General features: G+C 39.4%; 1 protein-coding gene across 1 annotated transcript in view; it reads right to left on the reverse strand.

The window, feature by feature from the left end:
- Window positions 1-4,128: 4,128 nt before the first annotated feature.
- numbl (NUMB like endocytic adaptor protein) overlaps window positions 4,129-22,925 on the reverse strand; it is a 32,851-nt gene continuing 14,054 nt past the window's right edge. Inside the window, exons 4-8 of the mRNA XM_088345710.1 lie at window positions 21,985-22,125; window positions 17,153-17,360; window positions 14,750-15,001; window positions 11,967-12,146; window positions 4,129-11,182 (exon numbers count right to left, since the gene is read on the reverse strand). Coding sequence (XP_088201836.1) covers window positions 10,113-11,182; window positions 11,967-12,146; window positions 14,750-15,001; window positions 17,153-17,360; window positions 21,985-22,125 — 1,851 coding nt within the window. The 3' untranslated portion in view covers window positions 4,129-10,112. The remainder of the gene's footprint in view (window positions 11,183-11,966; window positions 12,147-14,749; window positions 15,002-17,152; window positions 17,361-21,984; window positions 22,126-22,925) is intronic.

The raw sequence follows: 22,925 nt of genomic DNA on the forward strand, positions 1-22,925 counted from the left end.
ATTGGGCAACACGGACTTTTAAACTCTTTACTGAGTTGAAATCTGAAAACAAACGAGGCCACTCCAGGACCTTGAAATGCATTTTACAAAGCCACTCCTTTGTTGGCCTAGCTGTGTGTTTGAATTATTGTCATGCTAAAAGACGCAGTCACATCTCATCTTCAATTGCTAATGGAAGGAGATTTTTACATAAAATCTCTAAATACATTTTCCAATTCATTCTTTCCTTTACACAATAAGCCGTCCTGGTCCCTTTGCAGAAAAACAACCCCAAAGCATGATGTTTCCACCCCAATGCTTTACAGCGGATATGATGTTCTTCGAAAGCAATTCAGTAATTTTCATCCAAACACGATAACCTTTTCCTACCAAAAAGTTCTATTTTGGTTTCATCTGACCGTAACACTGTCCCAGTCCTCTTCTGGATCATCCAAATGGCTGGCTTCAGCAGGTGGACACGTCTGGCAGTGCAGGATTTAAGTCACTGGCAGTGCATTTCTTTCTACTGTGGTCCCGGCTCTCTTTAGGTCATTCACTAGGTCTCCCAGTGTGGTTCCGGGGTTTTTGCTCCCTGTTTTTGTTAGCATTTTGACGCAACATTTAGATCTTGCATGGAGCCCCAGATCGAGGGAGATTATCAGTGGTCTTGTACATCTTCCATTTTCTCATAATTGCTCCAACTGTTGATTTCTAAACACCAAGCGTGTTACCTGTTGCAGATTCAGCCTTCCCAACCTGGGTCTGTAATTTTGTCTCTGGTGTCCTTCAACAGCTCTTTGGTCTTGGCCATTGTGGAGTTTGGAGTGTGACTGACTAAGGTTGTGGACAGGAGTCTTTTATACGGATAATGAGTTAAAATACTGTCCGTGCCTTTAATACTACCTGTATTGAGCCTCGTTAGAAATTAGACCTCTTTGACAGACAGACATCTTACTTGTTTGTATGTAACCTCATCTCATCAGCCGTACCGCTTATCCTCATCAGGGTCGCGGGGGGGCTGGAGCCCATCCCAGCCATCTCCGGGCAGTGGGCAGGGGACACCCTGAACTGGTTGCCAGCCAATCGCAGGGCACACAGGGACAGACAACTCATTCGCTCATTCACACCTAGGGACAATTTGGACCGGCCAATTCACCTGAAATGCATGTTTTTGGAACGTGGGAGGAAACCGGAGTGCCCGGAGGAAACCCACGCAAGCACGGGGAGAACATACAAACTCCGCACAGGAAGTCTGGAGCTGGATTTGAACCCACAACAGGTTCCCATGACATGAACTGTGCCGCACAAGCGCTAACCACTGCGCCGCCGTGCTGCCCTGTATGTAACCAAATACTTGTTTTCCACTCTAAATTGGAAATAAATTCTTTAAAAATCAAACAATGTGAATATCAGTTTTTTTCCCTACATTCTGGTTTACCCACGTTGACAATTACTGGCCTCTTCTCTTTTCAAGTAAAATAACTTGCACAATTGTTGGTTGACTAAATACCTATTTGCCCAACTGTATATAGTTACAGGTTCATTTGTAGGGAAATGGGTTAATATTTGATCTTTAGTAAGAATAAGTGATTGAAATAGATTCATTTTCAAAGCAGCTTATCCTCATTTGGGTTGCTGGAGTCCATCCCAACTGTCAACAGGCATTGGGCAGGGCACTCCTTGGACTGATTGCCAGCCAATCACAGGGCACATCTTAAAATACAAGCACTCACAAACATCCATACCCTGAGACAGTTTGGAGTCAACCAATCAACCTGCCATGCCAGTGTTTTGTGGATTGTAGGAGGGGAAAAAACTGAGAAAGTGTCATAAAGCAATATTATTTTAGAATTTATAATTTGATGGTAGAGAAGTTATTTGTAAAACGATGTTTTATAAAGAACAGTATATTTGTGGTTTTGGAATGAAACTGAAGTGTAAAAAGAAGAAATACGGAACTATATATGTATTTTAAATTTTATTGTTTGTTAATGCAACATCTGTTGCAGCCTAGTCATCCTGGAAGGGGGATTACACCATGTGCGGTCCCTTCTCAAGGATTCCTAATTTTTCTCTTGCTAAGGTTTTTGAGTTTTTCCTTACTCTCATGTAGGTTTTAGATCATGGGGCGGAGTAATAATAGAGTTTGCAATAGTCTGTGGTTTGTGCAGCCCTTTGAGACTCCTTGTGATAAAGGGCTACACAAAATAACATGAGTTGACTAGAAAATCCACAGAGTACGGAGAAAACGCAAACTCCGTACGGACTAGAAGGGCGTAATTTGAAACTGGGATCTCCGATCTGTCCAGCTGACATGCTACCCTGTATTCCACCTGTTGATAGAAGTTAAGCTTCATCAAGGGCCTGTTGGAAAGCTTGGTTTCAAGATGCAGTCTGAATATTATCTAAATGCCACAAATTCGGGGATGAACAAAGTATCTATCTATCTATCTATCTATAAAAAACTAAGAGTTCTTGATCATTTTCCCATCACTTCCGATTCTTTAACTGCATGCCTTTATTTATAAAAGGTGTAATGTCTTATGCTTACACACGGAGGCGCTGAAAGAATAGAAACCTATGTCTACGAACATATGAAATCACTGTACTGTGCATGTCCTTTATAGATCTCAGTTATCCATTTTTATATTATAGTTCCAAAAGTCTTGGGCACATTTGAAACCCAAACGGTAGTAAGATAAAAGGTGTGCCATTTTAAAGCGAATTCCTTTAAATATTTTGTAAAGTTATTGTTTATTTTATACATATTTTTTTCAGTTCCATTAGTGGCATTCACTCAACCAAAAAAGACGTTTTGTGCGCTTCAATATGCAAAAACGGAATCAGGGACTTTTGTTCAACGTGCATTTCGCAGACTATTCGGAAAAGACCACCCATAAAGGAATTCCAAAATTAGTAGGAATGGTAAATTCTTATCGGATGGGTGCTTACGCCTAGCTGAAGGAACAGAACCTCTACTTCAGAAGCTGTGATCCAACAAGTTTGAAGTGCTTTTTTGCGCAACCTGTGTACATCGATCAGAAGACCCCGTGGGGAACTTCATTGTTCTCCAACAACTGTTTGGCGTATTTAAAAAACAACACCTTACAAGCTACAGTTGAAAGAAACCGATCAACCAGCTGGTTGTGATTTTTGCATTGCAATGCAACAAAAGATGGAAGATGACAGATTTGAGGACCGGTTTGTTTGAAGCGATGAGGCGACTCATCACCTAAAAAGCAACGTTGAAAAGCATAAGACTCGCATATGGGGTACAGAGAACACGCATGAACTTCTGGAGCATCAGCGAGATTCCACAAAGGAGACCGTGTTTTGTTTTTATGTCGAGGAAAGCTGCTTTTGAACAGTTCTTCTTTGAAAGAGCAACAATCAATGGTGAGACGTACCTCGACATGCTGGAAAACTAGTTAATATATAAATTGAGTGAGAAAGAGTCTGATGACTTCATTTTACAACAGGATGGGGCGCCACCACACTGGAGCCTGAGAGTTAGACAGTTTCTAAACACAACACTGCCTGACAAATGGTTTGGATGGTCTGGGCGGAATGGTTGCAAGCTCATGTCCTGGCTACCCAGATCTCACACTAGGTGATTTATTTTTGTGGGAATTTGTAAAAGGATTGGTCTATGTGCCTCATATTCCAAAAGATGTGGATGAGCGAAATGCACGAATAACAAAAGCTGTTGCAACCAGGGTTGGGTAGGGTTACTCTAACTGGATTACTTTCAATTACTTTTGGATTACTCCAATACCAAATATGCTAATAAAAGACAAAAGATACTAAATATGAACAAAATTACTAAATTTTGTGTAGGCTTGGGGAGTAACTGAATACATGGAACGGCAAAAATGATGTTGGCAAGCTGTTTGGACTTATTTTCATTTTGTTTCTGTCGCATTTTAGCCAGAGTCAAAGTGCTTGACTTGCATATGCAGAGGTTCGCTGACGGACTGACCAGGAGTGACTGGATTACTGGGTATATGTAGGAGGGGAATCAATCAGGCAACTAGGATCAGCTGGCGCCAAACGAGCGGGCACAGGTGAGTGCAATGAGTAAGCATAACAAATACAGACAATTCTAACATTCCCCACTTCCTTCAAAATTCTTTGACAAAAACACTCGTATCGATTTGTATTATATTACTTTATTCGTCTTTTGTACAATGTAATTACAATACAAATATGTGGGTTTAAATACAAAAACAAAATCTGTAAATAAAGATTCAAAATAAACTCCACTGTTTTCCGTTACCATCAACAAACTAGTTTTACAATCAAGTCCATGCGGTCGAACAGTTTACTTTGCTTCAATAACCTACAAAGAACTTAGACGGCAAGTAAACAAATCCATTGAAAATATATATTTTAGATGAACAAAAAATAGGAGTTTGCTTTGTATATTTGTCATCTGTAAAATAACCTGTCGGAAAATAAAGCGCCTATTAGATGGGAACTTCACGTTACGGTTTTGTTTCTAGAAGGCCGCCTTCACTTGGCGGTGACTACAGCTTGACTATGGAGTACACATCCTGCCATAAGTAAGAATAAATATATACATTCAAAAAAACTACAAATATATGTCATATAAATAAATGAATCCTAACATAAATCACAAAATATTAAAATATATGACATAAATGCAATATATTCATATATCTATGCTTTTTTTCATTTATTTTGTTGTTTCAGTATTATGTCGTGTATTTTGTGGTGTATACACAGTATTAGTGTATTTAGTCGTATATCTTGTTGTGTATTCAGTTGTGTATTTAGTCATGTATTTTATCACGAATTCTGTCGTAAATGTTGTGCTTAAATTTTGTCCTGAAATGTTGTAGTGGATTTTCTTGTGTAGTAGTCGTGTATTTTGTAGTGAATTTTGTCATGAATTTTGTCCTAAAATATTGTCTCATGTATTTTGTCGTGTATCTCATTGTGTATTTAGTCATGTATTTTATAAAAAAAATATTTCCGTAAATTTCGTCCTGTTTTTTTGTTGTGTATTTTGTCTTGTTTGTTGTGTATTGAGTTGTGTATTTCGTCGTGTACTTTGTCATGTATTTGGTTGTGTATTTTGTGTGCGAATTTTCTTGTAAATTTAGTTCTAAAATTTTGTTGTGTACTTTGTCAAGGATGTTAGAGTGAATTTTGCCCTGAAATGCTGTATTGTATTTTGTCTTGTAGTTTTTCGTGTATTTTGTCATGAATTTTGTCTTGTACTTTGTCATGTATTTAGTCATGTACAGTATATTGTTTGTGAATTTAGTCATGTATTCTGTTCTAAATTTTGTCTTGTAGGGTTTCGTTTATTTAGTCGTGAATTTTGTTCCTGAAATTTGGCTTGTATGTTTTCGTGTATTTAGTCGTGTATATTGCTTGCGAGTTTAGTCATATATTTTCTCCTAAATGTTTTCGTGTATTTTGTCGTGAATTGTGTCCTGAATTTTTTCTTGCATGTTTTTGTGTATTTTGTCATGTATTTTGTCTTGTATGTTTCCGTGTATTTTGTCTGAAATTTTGTCTTGTACTTAGTCATGTATCTAGTCGTGTATATTGCTTGCGAGTTCAGTCATATATTTTGTCCTAAAATGTTGTCTTGTATGTTTTCGTGTATTTTGTCATGTATTTTGTCCTGAAATTTTGTCTTGTACTGTATTCATGTTTTTATATTTTTGTCACAACAAAAAGTTCTTTAAATGAGGGGGCGGCTAACTGGCTCAACTTTTCACCTATTGGTTGAGCAATCGTTTATCATCAAGCGATAGATAAAAAGCACAGGCAACCGCGCCACCTCATTCAAATGACATTTTGTTGTGATAAAATAAACTAAATGACAATATACATGACAAAATAAACAAACGCATGAGGAGTTAAATGACAAAATGATCAACAAAATACAAAAAGGAAATAATTAAATGAAAGAAAGAAAATGCATAAATAAATGATTATAATGCATCTTTCATATATTTAGATATTACATAATTTATTTATGTGTTCATTTATGTATATGAGCATACATTTGTAGGTGTTTATTTCTACATTTATTTCTACATATGGCAAGAATCAACCCTTCACACTAAACTCCCCTTGTCAGAGCACACATGAAAAAGTCCTCCATGAAAATATATTTTCATTGTGCCTTATTATTTAAGACTTGACGGCCTTCCTGGCATTTCCGCATATTACGTATAAGGAGTCTTTCTGGTTTGCTTAGCAGACTGTAAAATATGCAATATGCTCAAGTTGCAAAAATAAATACTGTAATAGATCCTTTGCAATAATAGACGGAGGGGTGACAAAGAGGTTCCTTTCGTTCCCTCGTCTTTGTTTTATTTCTTCCGTTTTTCTTCTCCAACTCATCCCAGGACGCATAATTCCGTATTCATGTTGTTTACAATCACTTCCTCTGGTTTCACTTTCTTTCCCCTTTTACTTTTCATCTGCCGTTTATTTGTAGATGCATCGCAACAGACTAACACAGTAAACATAGTCAAGCAGAATTCTACCCTGTAGTTGAAAACAATGACATTGGAAAGAAGTTCATCACGTTTGTGGTCCTGGAACTTTGTGGAAAAGGTGGAAAGGCCACCACGTAGGTTTTCCTCTGTTCCTCCCAACATTTGAGACCACCGGACATGAGGTGGGGCTTGCTTTATTGATTTGTCTGCAAAAAGCACAAGCAAAAGTGCCCACTTTATGTGTAGGAGCATCATGCCACTATTTACATCTGCCAGGCAACAGGATACATTTCATCCATTATTTGATTCCTGTTACATTTCCCACAATCTCTTGATGTCCAAGCAAAAAGATGGTCCTGCTTGTTTTCAACATAAAATAAATATATAGGATACAAATATATTAATAAAACACTTGCGCATTATGACTTATGTCAACATAAGAAAGGACAATAAATACAACTCTTTTGGCAATAAATTGTCATGACTGGTCAGTGGTTCTTCTTAAAGTGGAAGTCAACCCCCGGGATTCCTTAGTCATATCATAGACTGGCCCGGACTTATTTAATAAGTTTATTCTGTTTTTTAAAATGGGCACCTTCACAAGTGGATTACATGGGATGCCAGTTCATTATTTTGACTAGTATACACTAGTCATGCTGTTGTTCTTTGAGTTCCAGACCCTTTTGGTTGGATCGGATTTTGTAACCTAGGAGATCTAATGAAAAAGGACAGCTCAGGGAAAGGCTTTTAGAACAGGTTGGGCATTCTCCCCTGTTCTCCTTTCCAAAAAACAACTAAATATATATCAAATAAAATAAAAAAGTGCTAACTTTTCTGCGAATGGGTGATGAGTTTATTCTATTTTTAATATTGGACATCAGCAAAGGAGATTACACAGAGTGCCATTTTTTAATTTTGACTATTAATGCAGACTGTAGTTTTGACTATTATGCACAGTGACATCATCGTCAGTATTGGCTAATTGTTGTTGCTAATTTTTTTATTTCCACACCCTTAAGTTCAAAATCCATTGATGTCTTCTCTCCTTGCTTTGAGTGTCTACTAAACTTATCAATAAGGTATGATTTTTTTGTAGTGTAAACTTATCGTATCCACAAATCCAAATCCGTAAAACAAATTATTTTCCAGAACTCCTTTGGGTTGACCTCCACTTAGAAAAGTCTACACACCCGTTCTCAGAAGCCACGTTTTTATAATGGTAAAAAAGGAAAACAACAAAAACAACAACAAAAACACGTTTTCCCTCTTGTATTATAACCTACAACCTTTACAAATGTTTTGAAAAATCGAAGCTTCAAGAAGGGAGGTTTTAATATAAACAATTTGTATTATGAATTAAATAAGCTCCTATTTGTATTTTTTCCCCAAATAGGATTGTCCAGATCAATTCTTACTAGTTGGAAATAATTTGAAATCTTCCATTGATGGTTATGGAAGTCAGTGGCAGTGTATGAGAGAATTCACACGGTTGTGTAGATATTTTACCTCCCCTGACAAACAATCGCCACCGTTCGTCCATGATCAAGAGCATCAACCTAGTCATTGGTTAAAACAGCAATTCCTCACAATAATTTCCTACCCCATTAAAGTTTATGCCAAAATCAGTCAATAAGATTGGAATGCTTCTGAGTCACCTTTGAAAGAAAGCAACCAGTGAGCGCGTCACTGAGAAACACAGTCAATGCATGAAGGGACTTGCAGCCGCTAAAGAAAAGTAAAAAGTGGTTGCAGACATGGAAAGCAGGAGAGAAGCTGAAACAAAGCAATGTGGCAGGATTTGGAATCGCCAGATGATCCCTTCTATTGAAGAAAAGTTCTCAGTTGTAGACCAGCATCTGTAAATCTCTTACTGGAGCCTCAAGAAAGCAACGTGGTTTTTGTGAAGTTACTCCAGCAGAGAGCTTTTTGGTTCATGCTCACCTGCCGAAATGTTTTAGGACCTGCAAACACTGCAAAAAAATAAATCTGACCCCATTGGAAGAATCCTTTTCTCATTTTTGAGGATTTTTCTTATTCTAAGATATTTTATCTGTTTTTTCTGGTAAAATAAAAAGAAAATTATTCTTGCTAAGCAAAGTTGGCTTATCTAGCGGATTGTAGATTGTTTTGCTGATTTTAAAGGGACATTGTCTCTATTTGAACGCTAGATGTTTCTGTATTATGTAGTGCAGGGGTCTCCAAAGTGATGCCCGCAGCTCACCAGGTCATTGTACTATTTCTAGTCAAATATTTTGTAGTGGTTGACTAAGTATTGAACCCTATTTATAATAAAACCTGGTAATAAAATAGTAACAATTAAAGGTGAGATTGGGGCAAAAAAATTCAGCCCGACCCGACCCGAGTCGCAGGTATATAAACGCGAAACCGCCCAATCCTGACAAATTAACTTGGTTTGATAAACGAGCCCGGAATAAACCTGAAGCTTTAATTTGCCGCCAAAGTAAACACAAAGCTTTACTCCAGCTGTGTGTATTTTAGCGCCGTTTCGGCTGAACTACGCAGCTTGGGGTTTACTTGGGGCCCAGTCCCTCAAATCAAGTGTGCACTGCAAGTGTTGCGCCCAAATGAACCTTTTGGGGCCGAAGTGCGCATCGCGAACGAAAGTGAATCTGATCATATATTAAATTCTGCAGATTACACACTGAAAATAGTGAAAGATTTGGCCAAAAAGCAGAAAGAAAGTTAGTAATAGCTTGTAAGATATTGTAAAGAGGCAGAAATTACGTTGGACGTGAGGGAGGTGGTAGGAGGAAGCCGCGTGTCTTTTACCCTAACACAGAGGAGGAAATTTTTTTGGGATTTAGTTATTTTGAGTTAAACTGAGTTTGGTATACATTTTCTTAATCTAAATAATTACTTGCGTAAAGGTAAGTGCACAAAGGAAAACAAAAAACTGGTGAGAACAAGAGAAGCCCGACTGGCCCGACTTGATGATTGACATTTTAAGCCCGAACCCGGCTCAAAATTCTGGCCAGGTTCGGGTTGGGTTCTGGCCCCGGCCCAAGATCTCACCTCTAGTTACAACATAGTAATAACATGGAAACGTTATTTATAGAATGCATACAAGACTGGGTACCATTTGCGCTAATTAGTATCAAAAATGAGCTCTCAGCTTGAAAATACGTTGTAGTGCAACTAAAAATGAGAGCTTAAAAGTACAAGGAGGATACAACCCAATAAGATAATATTGCTTTTTTTGAGGATTAAAATTTTAAAAAAAGTTTCCCACCAATGCAAAAATATTCTTACCTTGACAATCAAACAAATAAGATTAATTTATTTGTAAATCTGACTATGCCTTACTCAAAACTCACTCCACGTCACTGGCCTCTGATGAATCATTTTGCTTATTTTAAGTACTTTTACAATGTAGGAGGAAAATATTTCTTAAATTGAGCAAAATTATTGACCATCTGCTATCTAAGATAATTTTGCTTATTTAGTATTTTTTCTTATTTTAATAGAGAAACAACATCAAATATCCTAAAAATTGAATAATTTTACCCTAAACAAGCAAAACTTTCTGCCAATGAAGTAAGATTTAGTTGTTTTTTTTTGCAGTGCACAAATATATTTTTTACAGTGCACCATTCAAATCGAAGCACCGAGCTTTTCTCATTGTGACTCACTTTAAAGCTCAATCTCAAAATTCTTCTGCAGATTGTTTGAAAAAGGATTGGCCGTTGCTGCTGGACTTTTGCTCCCGGGTGCCTGAGCAGGTTTGGCGTTGCCACTCTCAAGCGCTGCCCACTTGGCCTCAAAACGCTCATCATCCTGCGAATTTCCCTTTACTGGAGCGGCCAGTTGACTTCCTTCAGGCGGCCAGCTGCTACCGCCGTCGGTATTACCATTCTGAAGTGTCGGGAGACCGTTTACGGCATTCTGAGGTGGAGGGACAGATGGAAACGGCGTGGAAAACCCAGGAGCGGGCACAGCCGAATAAGGGTTATGGGTGCTGCCGGTCACAAGGGACCCCACTTTAGCTCCTCCCATTCCGGAACCGACAGCCCCTCCAGTAGCGGGTGAACCGCTAGCCGTGCAGAAAGCGTTTGCTACCATTTGCGATGGCGTGATTCCGACGACGGGTACGCTAACGTTGGGGTAGGTCATACTGCTCGCCAAGCCCGGCATGTAGCTTTGAATGGGCACAAAACCCGGTTGGACGGGCTGGCTGGCGAACATCCCCACAGGAGCCGGAGCAGCATCGAAAGCCAATGGGAAGGGCTGCAAGATGCTCGGCAGGGAACCTCGGGGTCCTGAGATTGTAGGCGGGATCATTGGGGCTCCTGACATGCTTGGACCAGTCATAGTGGGGATAGACATTGAAGGCAAAGACATGGGGGGACTTGAAATTGGAGGTCCGGGTATGAGGGGAACAGACGATATGGCGATGGGTGGAAGGGGCATCGGGGCCTGGACTGGGAGCACCGAGGGGCCCGCTATGAGCGGATTGGTGCCGAGTGACGCGGATGGATTCGACACCAGATTGGTCATGTGCTGATTGGATGCGGATGGTGGCCCCGGGATGGTGGGGATTGTGGGACCCGGCGGGGGAGTATGCTGGGACCGGACTGCCTTGGAGACCTCTTCGAGCCATCTCTCCGCCTCGGAAGGTGTACGTTTGTGTCCGCTTTGCATCCCCGAGGAAACTGGAGGAGGAGAGTGGACGGGAGGATCCGGCTGAATCCAAGAAGACGTCGCTAAAGGGAAAAACAGAACAGATCAGACCTCGACTGCAAAACTATTAGGTAAAAAAAATTGCTATTTTTACCTTATCGGCAGAAAGTTTCCATATTTTAACGAAAATCTTCGGATACTTTATCCTGTGTATGCAGTGTGATCCTGATGGTTTAAGTAAAACAAGTCAAAATTTGTGTTTTTAGGATCTGGCATGGTGGCCACATTCCAATACAGCTTTGTGACCACAAATTCATTAAAGGATTTGATTTTTAAATTACATTTAGTGTTTATTGGACTATGTTTTCCATAAATACCCGTTAAAGTTGATTTAGTAAGTTAAGGGTTTATGTCCAAATAAATCAGGCAAACATTTTGGGGGTCGCTCAGGAGGTAGAGCGGTGGTCTTGAGATCAAGAGATCGCAGTTTGAATCGCGGCTCCTCCGTGTTACATGTCGAAGTGTCCTTGGGTAAGACACTGAACCCCTAATGCCCCCCAAAAGCAGGTTAGCGCCTTACATGGCTACACGGCCGCTATTGGGAAAATGTGAAGCACACTGTAAAGCGCTTTGGGAAGTCTTGACTTGAAAAGCACTATATAATTTTTTATTTCACTTGAGTTGTGGGCCGAGTTGTGTTAAAAAACGAGCAGTAGTTTGTATTCTTCCTTGCGCCTTTAAGAACTCGTTTTTAGTTGCACAATACAGCGACCAAAAATGCACACTATCCCTTTAAAATGAGTTAACTTTTCTGCCAATGAGGTAAGCACTTGTTTTTGGGTGCAAATTTCATACACTGCCTGTTACCCTGCAAGGGCGCTGGAGGAGGAGGCAAGGCTGGAGGCACAACACAGGTTGTCAGACCACCCGCAGGCGGGCAGGGCTGGCAGAAAGGGTCCTCGGATGGCTTTGTGAAGGACGTGTTGATCTGGCTGCACAGGGCATTAATGTCTCCTTCCCCAGGCAAAGTCATGTCCACTTCTAGCACTAGCAAGAAAGGACCAAACAAAAGGGAAGTGGGAGGATGAAAATAAGGAAAAGAGTAGGAGACAAATAACAGCCAATGAGGAAAACCTGAATTTAGACGGCAGCAGAGAGTTAAAACTTGGCCAGTAAAACGTGGTCATGTGCAATGTTGCATTGGGATGAGGGATAAAATGCTAATATTTTAGCATTTAGCCAACAAGCATTGTCAGGTTTACCTAATGTATATAAAATCATTTAGGGAACAGTAGTCTGCTTAAAGATGGTGGTTCTTAAGCTTATATGAGCCTTTTTTTCATTTAAAAAAATCTCAAGCCAGACAGGTGTTATAATATATTTTTAAAAAAAATGCAATTCTCTGCTATAATTTTTAACGTCACAGGTAAAACGGTAATACAGACAGGAGAGTAATATCTAAAACGTCGGAAAATAATCAAGCAGACTCCAGTTTAGTTTTTGCATGAGGTTACTGTCTGCTAAAATATTATTATGAGTCCATCCATCCATCCATTATCTGCACCGCTTATCCTCAGTAAGGTCGCGGGGGTGCTGGAGCCCATCCGAGCCATCTTCGGGCAGTGGGCAGGGGACACCCTGAACTGGTTGCCAGCCAGTCGCAGGGCACACAGGGACAGACAATTCGCTCGCACATTCACACCTAGGGACGATTTGGACCGGCCAATCAACCTGACATGCATGTTTTTGGAATGTGGGAGGAAACCGTAGTGCCCGGAGGAAACCCACGCAAGCACGGGGAGAACATGCAAACTCCGCACAGGAAGGTCGGTAGCTGGATTTGAACCCATGACCTCAGAACTGTGCCGTACACGCGCTAACCCTGTTATTATAAGTCACAAAGTGAAATTTTATTTACAGCCGATTATGCAGGAAATAGAAATTAACACTGAAGTTTTAGCACTGCTGTGTCACTCGTGTTACTACGTCCAATAAACTGAGCTTTTGAACGTTAGTGTGCATGTCTTCTGGGCATTGGTGATGTCATAGTCATCTTTCGAAAGCACAGCATTTTAGTACAGGGACATTTGTAAGTTATTTGTTGTTTCTTATAGACTGAAACTGAACAATTTCCTGCAGATTAAGTCTCATGGCAAACGAGTTGATAAACATTGCCTTAAAGCATATACTCCCCCAAATGGAATGAACTTGTAAAATGATACAATTTGAAAACATAAGGACATACATTAGTCTCTTTTTCACAGTACCAGTTTGGCGTCATACTTCTCCAGACCGCTAGGTCCGTGCTAGATGGCCTGCTTGTTATAAGAGTACACAACAGGCGCCTGACTGGAAATAAGCCCATTTATTATCTTTTCGTTCTGGTTCTACAATTCTTGCATCGAATGAATGCAAACACAAGCGATGCCTAACAGGCTTTGGTTGACAATTTGTACGTTGAATTGTTTGCATTTATTCTGTTTTTTATATTTAACAACTGCGAAGGAGATAGCATAGGATGCTAGTTTCTTATTTTGACTATTATCACGCATTGTTGTCCATAATGTTGACTATAATACACTGTTAACGTCATTGTCATAACGGCCAGTCGTGTTGTTGTTCTTTGATATCCACAACCTTTAAGGTTGATGTCCATTTGAAACCAATGAGATTGAATAAAAAGAAAAGATAAAGTGAAGAGCTCTCAGAAAAGGTTGGAATCTTTTATCTGAGATTGGTCTCTGTCCATGCCAGTTCAGACTCCATTGATGTCTTCTCTCCTTATTTTAACATTAGACGAGAGGAGATTAATTTATGTATTCGTATTCCATGCGATTGATACGGGAAGAAAACAAGCTGTCATTCATGTATTCTGTGTGACTCTTTCAAGTTGCTGCTGGATTCCGTCCTACTCTCAATTTTTGAAACTGCTAAATGCCCTCATTTGACAAGAAAATGGTAGCACCAAATATGCCAAATATACAACTCAAATCTTGTGGCTTGGCTTCTTGCACCTAAAGTAAACTATTTAAAGGCTGACCTAAGACTCTGCACAAAACGCAAAACACTCTTGACGGCAAACATACACTACATGACCTCATGGGAAGTGGTTAAACCCCTTTCGAGACCCTAAAAGAAAATCAAAAAGACATAATTCGGGTCCAATAATGTGGAACTGGTATTGTGAAAAAGAGGCTGAAAAGTAAGTCATTTATTCAGTTTTTACCAACAGACATTGGCAAAGATGTTTGCAGAGGATGCCAGGGTTGTTCGTTATTATGGCTGTATTGCACAGTTGTTTGATATTTTAGCTCACTGTTTGTTATTTTGATTATTATTCACTGTTTACATCTTTGTCACTATTGGCCAATTAGGCTGGTGTTTTTGGATCTCCACACCCCTTAGGGCTGATTTTTGTAACCTGGGAGATTTAATAAAAAGAGGGCTCAGAGAGGGCCTTTTAGAACAGGATGAAATTGGGTACAGTCCTCTTCTGTTTTCTTTGCAAGTTCGAAATCTATTGACGTCTTCTCTCCTTATTTTGAGTGTCTACTGAACTATAAACTTATCACAGGCTTTAGTGAACAGTAACCCAGCCCAAAGTAGTTATTGCCATACATATTAGCTGCAACGAGAACCTGGCGCCTCACCAGGATTCTTGGCTTCAAAATCAGTCTTGCGTTGCAGTGTAGAGGGCAGGTCGTTGAGGCGAAGTGACAGCTGTCTTTTGAAGGGAGAGTTCTTCTGGCTGAGAGCCGGGAATCCCCGGAAAGAACCTTGACGCACCAGTTGCTCGATGGGCGCGTGGCGGCGGGGAATAGCATGAGGTCCGCCGGGTTCTGCTGCCCCCTCTGGCGGGGAGGCGTTACCGGGGGGCAAGGCTGCGTGAATGGAGGGTTGATCTGGGGGAAGATAGAAGTTCAGTTATAATCAACACACCAGTTGTGGCACCTAAGTCATTCTATCATAAAGGAAACATATCGGTCTTAATCCAGGGTCTTAAATTCATGGTCAGCAGGCCATTTGCAGCCCCCAGATTGATAGTCTTTCGATGTGACTTTTTAAATTTGATGCCACTTGAAATTCTATGTGTATATGCGCACTACATGGGGCAGCTTTGAATTTCTCTTTGTGTAATGACAAAAAAGGCGTTCCATTCTATTCTAAATAACGTTTATTTTAATAAATGATAAAGCAGTCGATTATTATTTTGAATAATTGGTCAATCAGACTTTTAGAAAACAGATTTTAAATGTTTCCCTTTTTATTTAAATATTGAAATTTTGGACATATAGAAAAATAGTGCATGAGAAAACGGGAAATTATATAAAATAAGACAATAAAAAAATCCCAAACATCAGGATGGCAGACAATTATGTCAGCTCCCTTTAGGTGAGGCTTATTTTATGAAAATAAATGCACATTTCTCAACCTTTAAGTGTATAGAGATCACAATCATTTAATAGTTCATATATTTTTTGCTTATTATTTAAATTCATATTTTTATTAATATCTTTTTTTTACAACTAAAAGTTACCTTTGAGTGCAGCACACCCAGACAATGGATTCATGTATTACTGATTTATTAGCGATTTGATTGACTTTCATATCAATTTTTGATGTGTTTTTTTTTTATTGTTAGATCTTATTTTGTGTAGGGAATTTTAAGAAATTATTTTTGAGAACAGTGGAATGTCTTTGTCAGAACTTTTTTTTGTAGAAAACCCGATCTAGCCCAAACTCACTCAGACCCTAGTTCCGGCGGCCCCCTGGGAAATAAGAGCTTTTCGCCGATTTAGAAATGCCAATTTCTCACCAAAAAACAAAGTAATTGTGTGTTTTTTTATCCAAATATTCCATTTGGGAGAATTCCAGCATAAGATTGCCCCCCTCTTAGCTTAGGAAAACAGATGGTTTCATACTTTTTCGGGATCCTTCACTAGAATCGTTTTTCCCTCCAACCATTATTGTGATAGAGATAGAATAAGTGTTCGCGTAAAACTCATTAGAAAATTTGTATTTATAAGTATTACTTGAATGTATAACAATTGGAACATAACTGAAAAATAATATTTCAAAGATTTCCAAGTTATTAAATGTTCCTTTAGTCTAGAATAATATTCCTGTCTGTTTTAAATTCATATTTATGTTTTTTTTTTTAAAAAGGCAAGTTTTAGTGTATTCAATAAATATGTATTCAGTTTGGCCCGCGACCAAAGGAAGTTTGAGTTTTGGCACCCCTGCAATACACAATACTCAGTGTTCATTTTACCTCTGAAAAGTGATGAGTCCCGGGGACTCGCATGCTCAAAAATCTATCGGTCCCAACAGAGATCTATGGGTCCCCAAAATTTTGTGTTATCGAGGTTGAAATTGTAAATCGGTGACAAATATATAATAAAAATCTATATATTCATTCAGTTTTAATCATCAAATTATTAATTCATTTTCTGCATCAAATTATTGTTGGTAATATACCGATTAAAGGGATAACCACAAACCTGTCTTTTTTTTTTCATTTTCTCCTTTTATACTTTTTTTCTTAACTTCTTTATACAACATCATAATTCGTAATATAATGCATCAAAGCAAGTGAGCCGTTTGAGAGCCGGCTCTCTTGAATGAGTTGAGCCGAAAAAGCTGGTTCTCCAAAAAGAGACGGACTTTTCACCACACAAGAGATCCGCGTGCAGACGAAAACTCGAACAGCGAGACCAAAACAACATCTGCCGGATCTGCCTGACGAAAAGTTTGGAGTGCGGTAAATCTTTGTTTTAAAAAAATGTAATCGGGTAATAATGACAATTTTGTGTCAAAAAAGTTGCGTCCCAGGGACGCACGTTGATTTGAGACTATGCGTCCCCAGCAAAAATGATGCTTCTAGAACGCAGGGACGCGGGCAAACGAGAACACTGAATACTGCGACACCAAGTGGTCAAATATTATTCATTCAACCAGAGTGTCTGTTTAAGATGCAGTTTAGTAATACATATCGGCAAACCACAAAACAAGTACACTTTACTTATTGAAATTGTCTTTGGAAGGTATCCGACCTTTGCTCTTTTCCTGCAGTTGGTCATCTCGTTCGCCGCCGCTGCCGTGCTGACTGCAGACGGAGTTAGCGCGGAAGGATCCTTCGCGGGCAAAGGACGTGCGGCTGGCGTCGAAGGAAGCCGTCACGCCGCACTCTTTCTCTCTGCGTTGTTTCCTTTCCAAACAGGCGGCAAAAGCGCATCCCACTGCATGGCTCAGACGCTCCCCCTGACACAAAGGTAAGAAAACGCAAACATTCACAATACTGTGCGAGAGTTGACTGATCGTAAGATTTGATCCACTGCTATCCAAGTGAGTCATACTTCCACTTGCAGCCCAACTGGTACAATGGGGATCAGACACGTTTATACCAGAGGTCTCTTGAGTAGCCCGTGGACATTTTCTCAAATACCTCTCGAGCAATGGGTCATTATGAACTTTGATTTCTAACTGGCATGATGTTTTAGTGCAGGAGTTGGGAACCTATGGCTCACGAGCCATCGATGGCCCTTTTCGTGAGTATATATGGCTCAAAGATAAAATTCAACAATATCACATTTTCGTAACTTAGATTTTGTATCGTGTGCACCTTTTTCCGAGCACAGGACAGAACTGTAGTGCTCCTTTCCGCCGCTAACGGCGTGTGGAGCTGTGAGAGGTCACCCAGCATCCAGCCCGAAAAAAAACTACGCTTCCTATTCTTAGTTCATGTGAACATTCTATATTGTATCTCCAGCGCTCTAAGAACTTTGTCATCTTTATTGTTTAATATCTCGTGCATCCATTCGATATGGTTGGTGTAAAGTGTAAAGGAGAGGCCAGCCGTTTCTTTTGAAATGAAAGTGGAATATGGAAGCTTGATGCGGTTGATAAAATGCTTGGATCGCTTTTTTTTCGGCCACTTTTTACCACGAAGGAGGAAGTCGCCTAACTCTTGAAGCTCATATAACAAAAGTAAGTTAAACTTAACTTAATTTATCTTTATAGAGCATATTGTTTTATGAAATATTCATTTCTAAGTAAAAAACAATACAGGTTATTTATACAAACCTTAAACATACATAGCACTAAAGCAACTTAAGAACAAATTCAACTTACGTCGGGAACCCATCTCTGTCGAAAGTAGGGCAGCGTCTGTAATAATTTTTTCCGCCCAGACTTTTTGAGTTTTCTGGGTAGCCGTAGTAGGAGATGGGGGACAATTATGTCAGCTCAAACTAGGTGGGGCTAATGTTACTGTATGTTTAATAAATACAAACGTCTTGAGTTTTTTAAAAATGCACGTTTATATGATAGTTCAGGTAGTTTTGCTCATTATTCAGATCAATATTGTTTTATTTTAATGATGGAAGATATTTTCCAATAGGAGACGCTAAATAATACATGATGTGTATTGGAGTTATTGGAAGCATTATCAAGAAATTGGTACTACAGTAGTGATGAAGGCTTATATCAGTACTGGATGCCCTCAAGTTGCCATTTAGCAATCAAAAACTTGAAATTAGAAATTAATTAATCTACTTTGCCTTTTTTCCAGACTGTAAAGCGTACCCTAAGACCGTAAATTGACCAGAAATTTTAAAGTGCACCTTTTAATTTGGTACACTTAACAGTACATATTGCATAATTTGGTGGATGTAATAAGTGCTCCTATCATAATGAAGTGCTTTGAGAGACTGGTTAAAGAGCACATCACCTCCAGTCTCCCCTCCTCATTCGACCCCTTTCAGTTTGCCTACAGGACAAACCGCTCCACCAGGGATGCCATCTCCTCTGCGCTTCACCTGAGCCTGACACATCTAGAGGAGAAGAACACCCATGTGCGGATGCTGTTCCTGGACTTCAGTTCAGCATTCAACACCATCATCCCACAACATCTGGTAGACAAAATGAGACTCCTGGGTTTCAACACCCCCCTGCGGAACTGGCTGCTGGACTTCCTCTGCGACAGACCCCAATCAGTGCGGATAGGTCAGAACAGTTCAGATGTCATCTACCTCAGCACGGGTTCCCCCCAAGGCTGCGTCCTAAGCCCCTTGCTGTTCACCTTGATGACACACGACTGCGTCCCTAGGTCCGCCACAAACCACATCGTGAAGTATGCTGACGACACAACAGTGGTGGGCCTCATCAGGGATGACAACGACCTGGCCTACAGAGAGGAGGTGGAGCAGTTGGTGGGCTGGTGCAGGGACAACAGCCTGGTCCTGAATGTTGACAAAACTAAAGAGATCATTGTAGACTTTAGGAAAAACCAGCCCAACCATGCCCCACTTTGCATCAACAACAAGGTTGTGGAGGTTGTCAGCAGTATCAAGTTCCTAGGGGTGCACATTACAAAAAACTCACCTGGTCCGTGAACACTGCATCACTGGTTAAGAGGGCACAGCAGCGCCTGTACTTCCTGCGGAGGATGAGGAGAGCCCACCTGCCCCCACCCTCCCTCATCACATTCTACAGGGGCACCATAGAGAGTATCCTGACCAGCTGTATCTCTGTGTGGTGTGGAGGCTGCAGCGCTACCGACTGGGGTAGTGTGAGGAGGGTAACGAGGACAGCAGAGAAAATAATCGGGACTACACTTCCCTCCATTCAGGACATTGGCCAGAAGCGCTGCCTATCCCATGCTAAGAACATTACCGGGGACCCCTCTCACCCCCATCATGGACTGTTCACTCTGCTAGCCTCTGGGAAGAGGTACTGCAGTGTGCGGTGCAGGACCACCAGGCTCCGCAATAGTCTAGTCCCCCTGGCCATTAGACTGTTAAATGGTCAATCTAACATATAGTTAACTTAAATCTAAACGGCTGCTAATCTGACTTTTTGCACTACTGTCAGTTTTTTTATAGCTTGCCACTCCTTGCCCATTGCTCTCTGCACTATTGTAATTACAGCGTTATTGTTACAGTGTTAATGTTACTGTGTACCTGACTTGTTAACCTGGTTAGCTACTCTTCTTGCACTATCGGCACTATGGTAAAACACTATACGTAGCCAAAATACAATACAACTTTATTTATATCTGTACATTCAAGGAAACTGTGGGGGTCAGATGCATCGACATTTCGTTCTGTATACACGTGTACTAGAATGACAATAAAGTAGATCTGAATCTGAATCTGAAGAAATGCATTCAGAAATGATCGGTTTCATTACTATAAAATTTTTTTACAGTATACATCTAGATTTGAGCAATGATTTACCAATCAATAAATCTATCCTGGCCCAAATTTGCAATACATTGAACGCAAGATGATACAGATGACATAAGAAGAGGCATCAGAGTTTCTTACTCTACCACTATTTTTACTTACAGGCCAGAAACAATGGTTTGCAGAGTGCATTCTGATAGTTTAAACAGTCTCTCAATTTCTTCACTACCAGCACAGATACCTGGTGTTAGAACTCGTTTTCGAGCGCTTTTTTGTTTCCTATTATTTTTATTGGAATTTCATAATACTATTTTTTTCTCCCAGATGACTTTGGCCAAGAGTCATCTACTTATATGCTCATCAATCTGATTAAAAAAAGGAAAATTCTCCTAATTTTAGTCTTCTAAACCTAATCTCATGATTTATTAATCACTGCCATGTTTCTAGCTTGGTGTGCTACTTCTGTTAAGAAATCAAAAGAGAACAGTGTCGGTATTTTATGCGTTTGGTTCTTGTTTACACAAGTGCACTGTGTTGATCTTTCCCATTTATATGGAAATCACCGCCGAGTAACATGCTGACTGCTGCTGTTATTTCACGCTTAGTGCATCTTGCTGACACGACATAGAATCATAATACTGACCAAGGTAATAACAGCTCCATCATGCGAGTCGTCTCTTGTTTTTTCTTTCTTTCTTTTTTGCTTTGGGTTTACACTGTAAACATTAACAATCATTTTTTTCAATTGTTTTAATTGTTTTATTACAGAAACATAATACACAACATTGAGACATTGAAAAAAAGAGTATGAAACAATCAAATTTATGACTTTGAATTTGGTATTTATTTAAGCAGATGCAGAACTATCTATGGGTAACAAAAGCATTGCAAAGACTCTAATTACCCCCCCACCGCATTTGTTCAGGAAGATTTAGAATTTAGTATTTTTGCATACTTTTTTCAGTAATTTTTTACGTTTTTTTTTACTTGTACTTTAAAGTACATTTTCATACATTTTACTACTTTTCAGGACATTTTCATACTCTTAAGTATTGTTTTATGCTTCCCAGTACTTTTCAATATGTTTTAATGATTAAAGAACGGTTTCACACTTTTACATTTCAATTGTTTTGCTACTTTTTCATACTTTTTAATTTTCCTATTGTTATTGTGCTTCTTTACACCAAAACAAAGGAAAAACATGATATTTTGGTTATTTTTACCCCTGTGCCATGAGACTATTAAACGGCTGCTGATCGAACAATACACTACAGACACATTCAGCACACTAAAGACACTATTACACTACAGACACTTTAAACTGAACCATACTTGGACTATTCTTGCACAACAGTCACTTTCAACTGTGTTTTATATTTTATCTTATTTCCTTGATTCATCTTGAGTTAATCTTAATATTCGTAATATTCTTTTATGTATACATGTATATTGTTTCTTAATTCTATTAGGCTGGCAACTGTGTAGACAGCAAAGTAAGAATTTCATTATGCAGAAAATCGTGGTTCTTTACGGTGCATATGACAATAAACACTTTGAACTTGAATTTGAATAAATAGCAGAGTATGGGATCATTTTGGTCCAGCGGCTGTGGCCTACAATGTGAAATGAATTTGACATCCGTGGTCTAAGTAAAGACAGTTACTGTATATACACATATATATATAAAGGGATCCCCTCACCGAGTCTTTGAGTGCCATAAAACAATGACACATCCAACGTCTAGTGGTGCCGTCCCTGCAGATGTAGGAGAAGGCCTTATCATAATTCCGATCTGGAGCACAAAAGGAGACTTTCTCGATGGTCTGGTCCACAATCAGGTCCTGGAATGGATCAAAACCGATTTTTAACCAGGATTGTGGAAGCAGTATACAATGAACACACTCTAAATCATTGAAACCCCAGGGCCGATACAGTCTTACCCATAGAATTTTGTGAAACCCTGGTGGGCGGACAGTCTAGGGGTCTGGCCGCATACTGCCCCAAAAGAAAATTGTGTACATTTTTTGAGCAAAATTAAAATCTAAATCTAAGATGATTGTGTGTGTGTTCCCTTGTAAACTATTGAATCATATATACACTAGTTATTAAAGCCAATGACACCGCAAACAACTTACACCCACAAAACTTTGTAAACGAGATGGAAGTTTAATGCAAAATAATAAATAAATCTGTATCTAGTTAGACTAAAACTAACTAACGCAGTTTCCTGGACTGTAGGTCGCAGGTTTTTTTCATAGTTAGGCTGGAAATGCTACTTGTAAACGCTAAAAAAACAAACATCACAACAAAATATAAACTAAAAATAATCATTTTTAGTTCAACAGCAAATAAAGTATAAAATGCAATAATAAACATTTGGCTTTTTAACATGTAACAAATTTAAAGTGAAATATAAGATTTTGCTTCTTCTACCACTGTTAGACAATGCACTCAGCTTCGAAGCCATCAATATTATTGAAATAAATCCAAATTTGGGTTCTTTTTCTGCTTTGACAATTTTTTTTAGGTCAAGTCATGTTTATTTGTATAGCCCTTAATCACAAAGAGTCTCAAAGGGCTGCACAGACCACAGATTATTGCAAACCACAGACTATTATTACACCATCCCCTGATCTAAAAC

Source organism: Urocampus carinirostris, chromosome 10 (assembly GCF_059441175.1).
Source record: "Urocampus carinirostris isolate Australia breed hairy pipefish chromosome 10, RoL_Ucar_1.0, whole genome shotgun sequence".
Classification (NCBI taxonomy): domain Eukaryota; kingdom Metazoa; phylum Chordata; class Actinopteri; order Syngnathiformes; family Syngnathidae; genus Urocampus; species Urocampus carinirostris.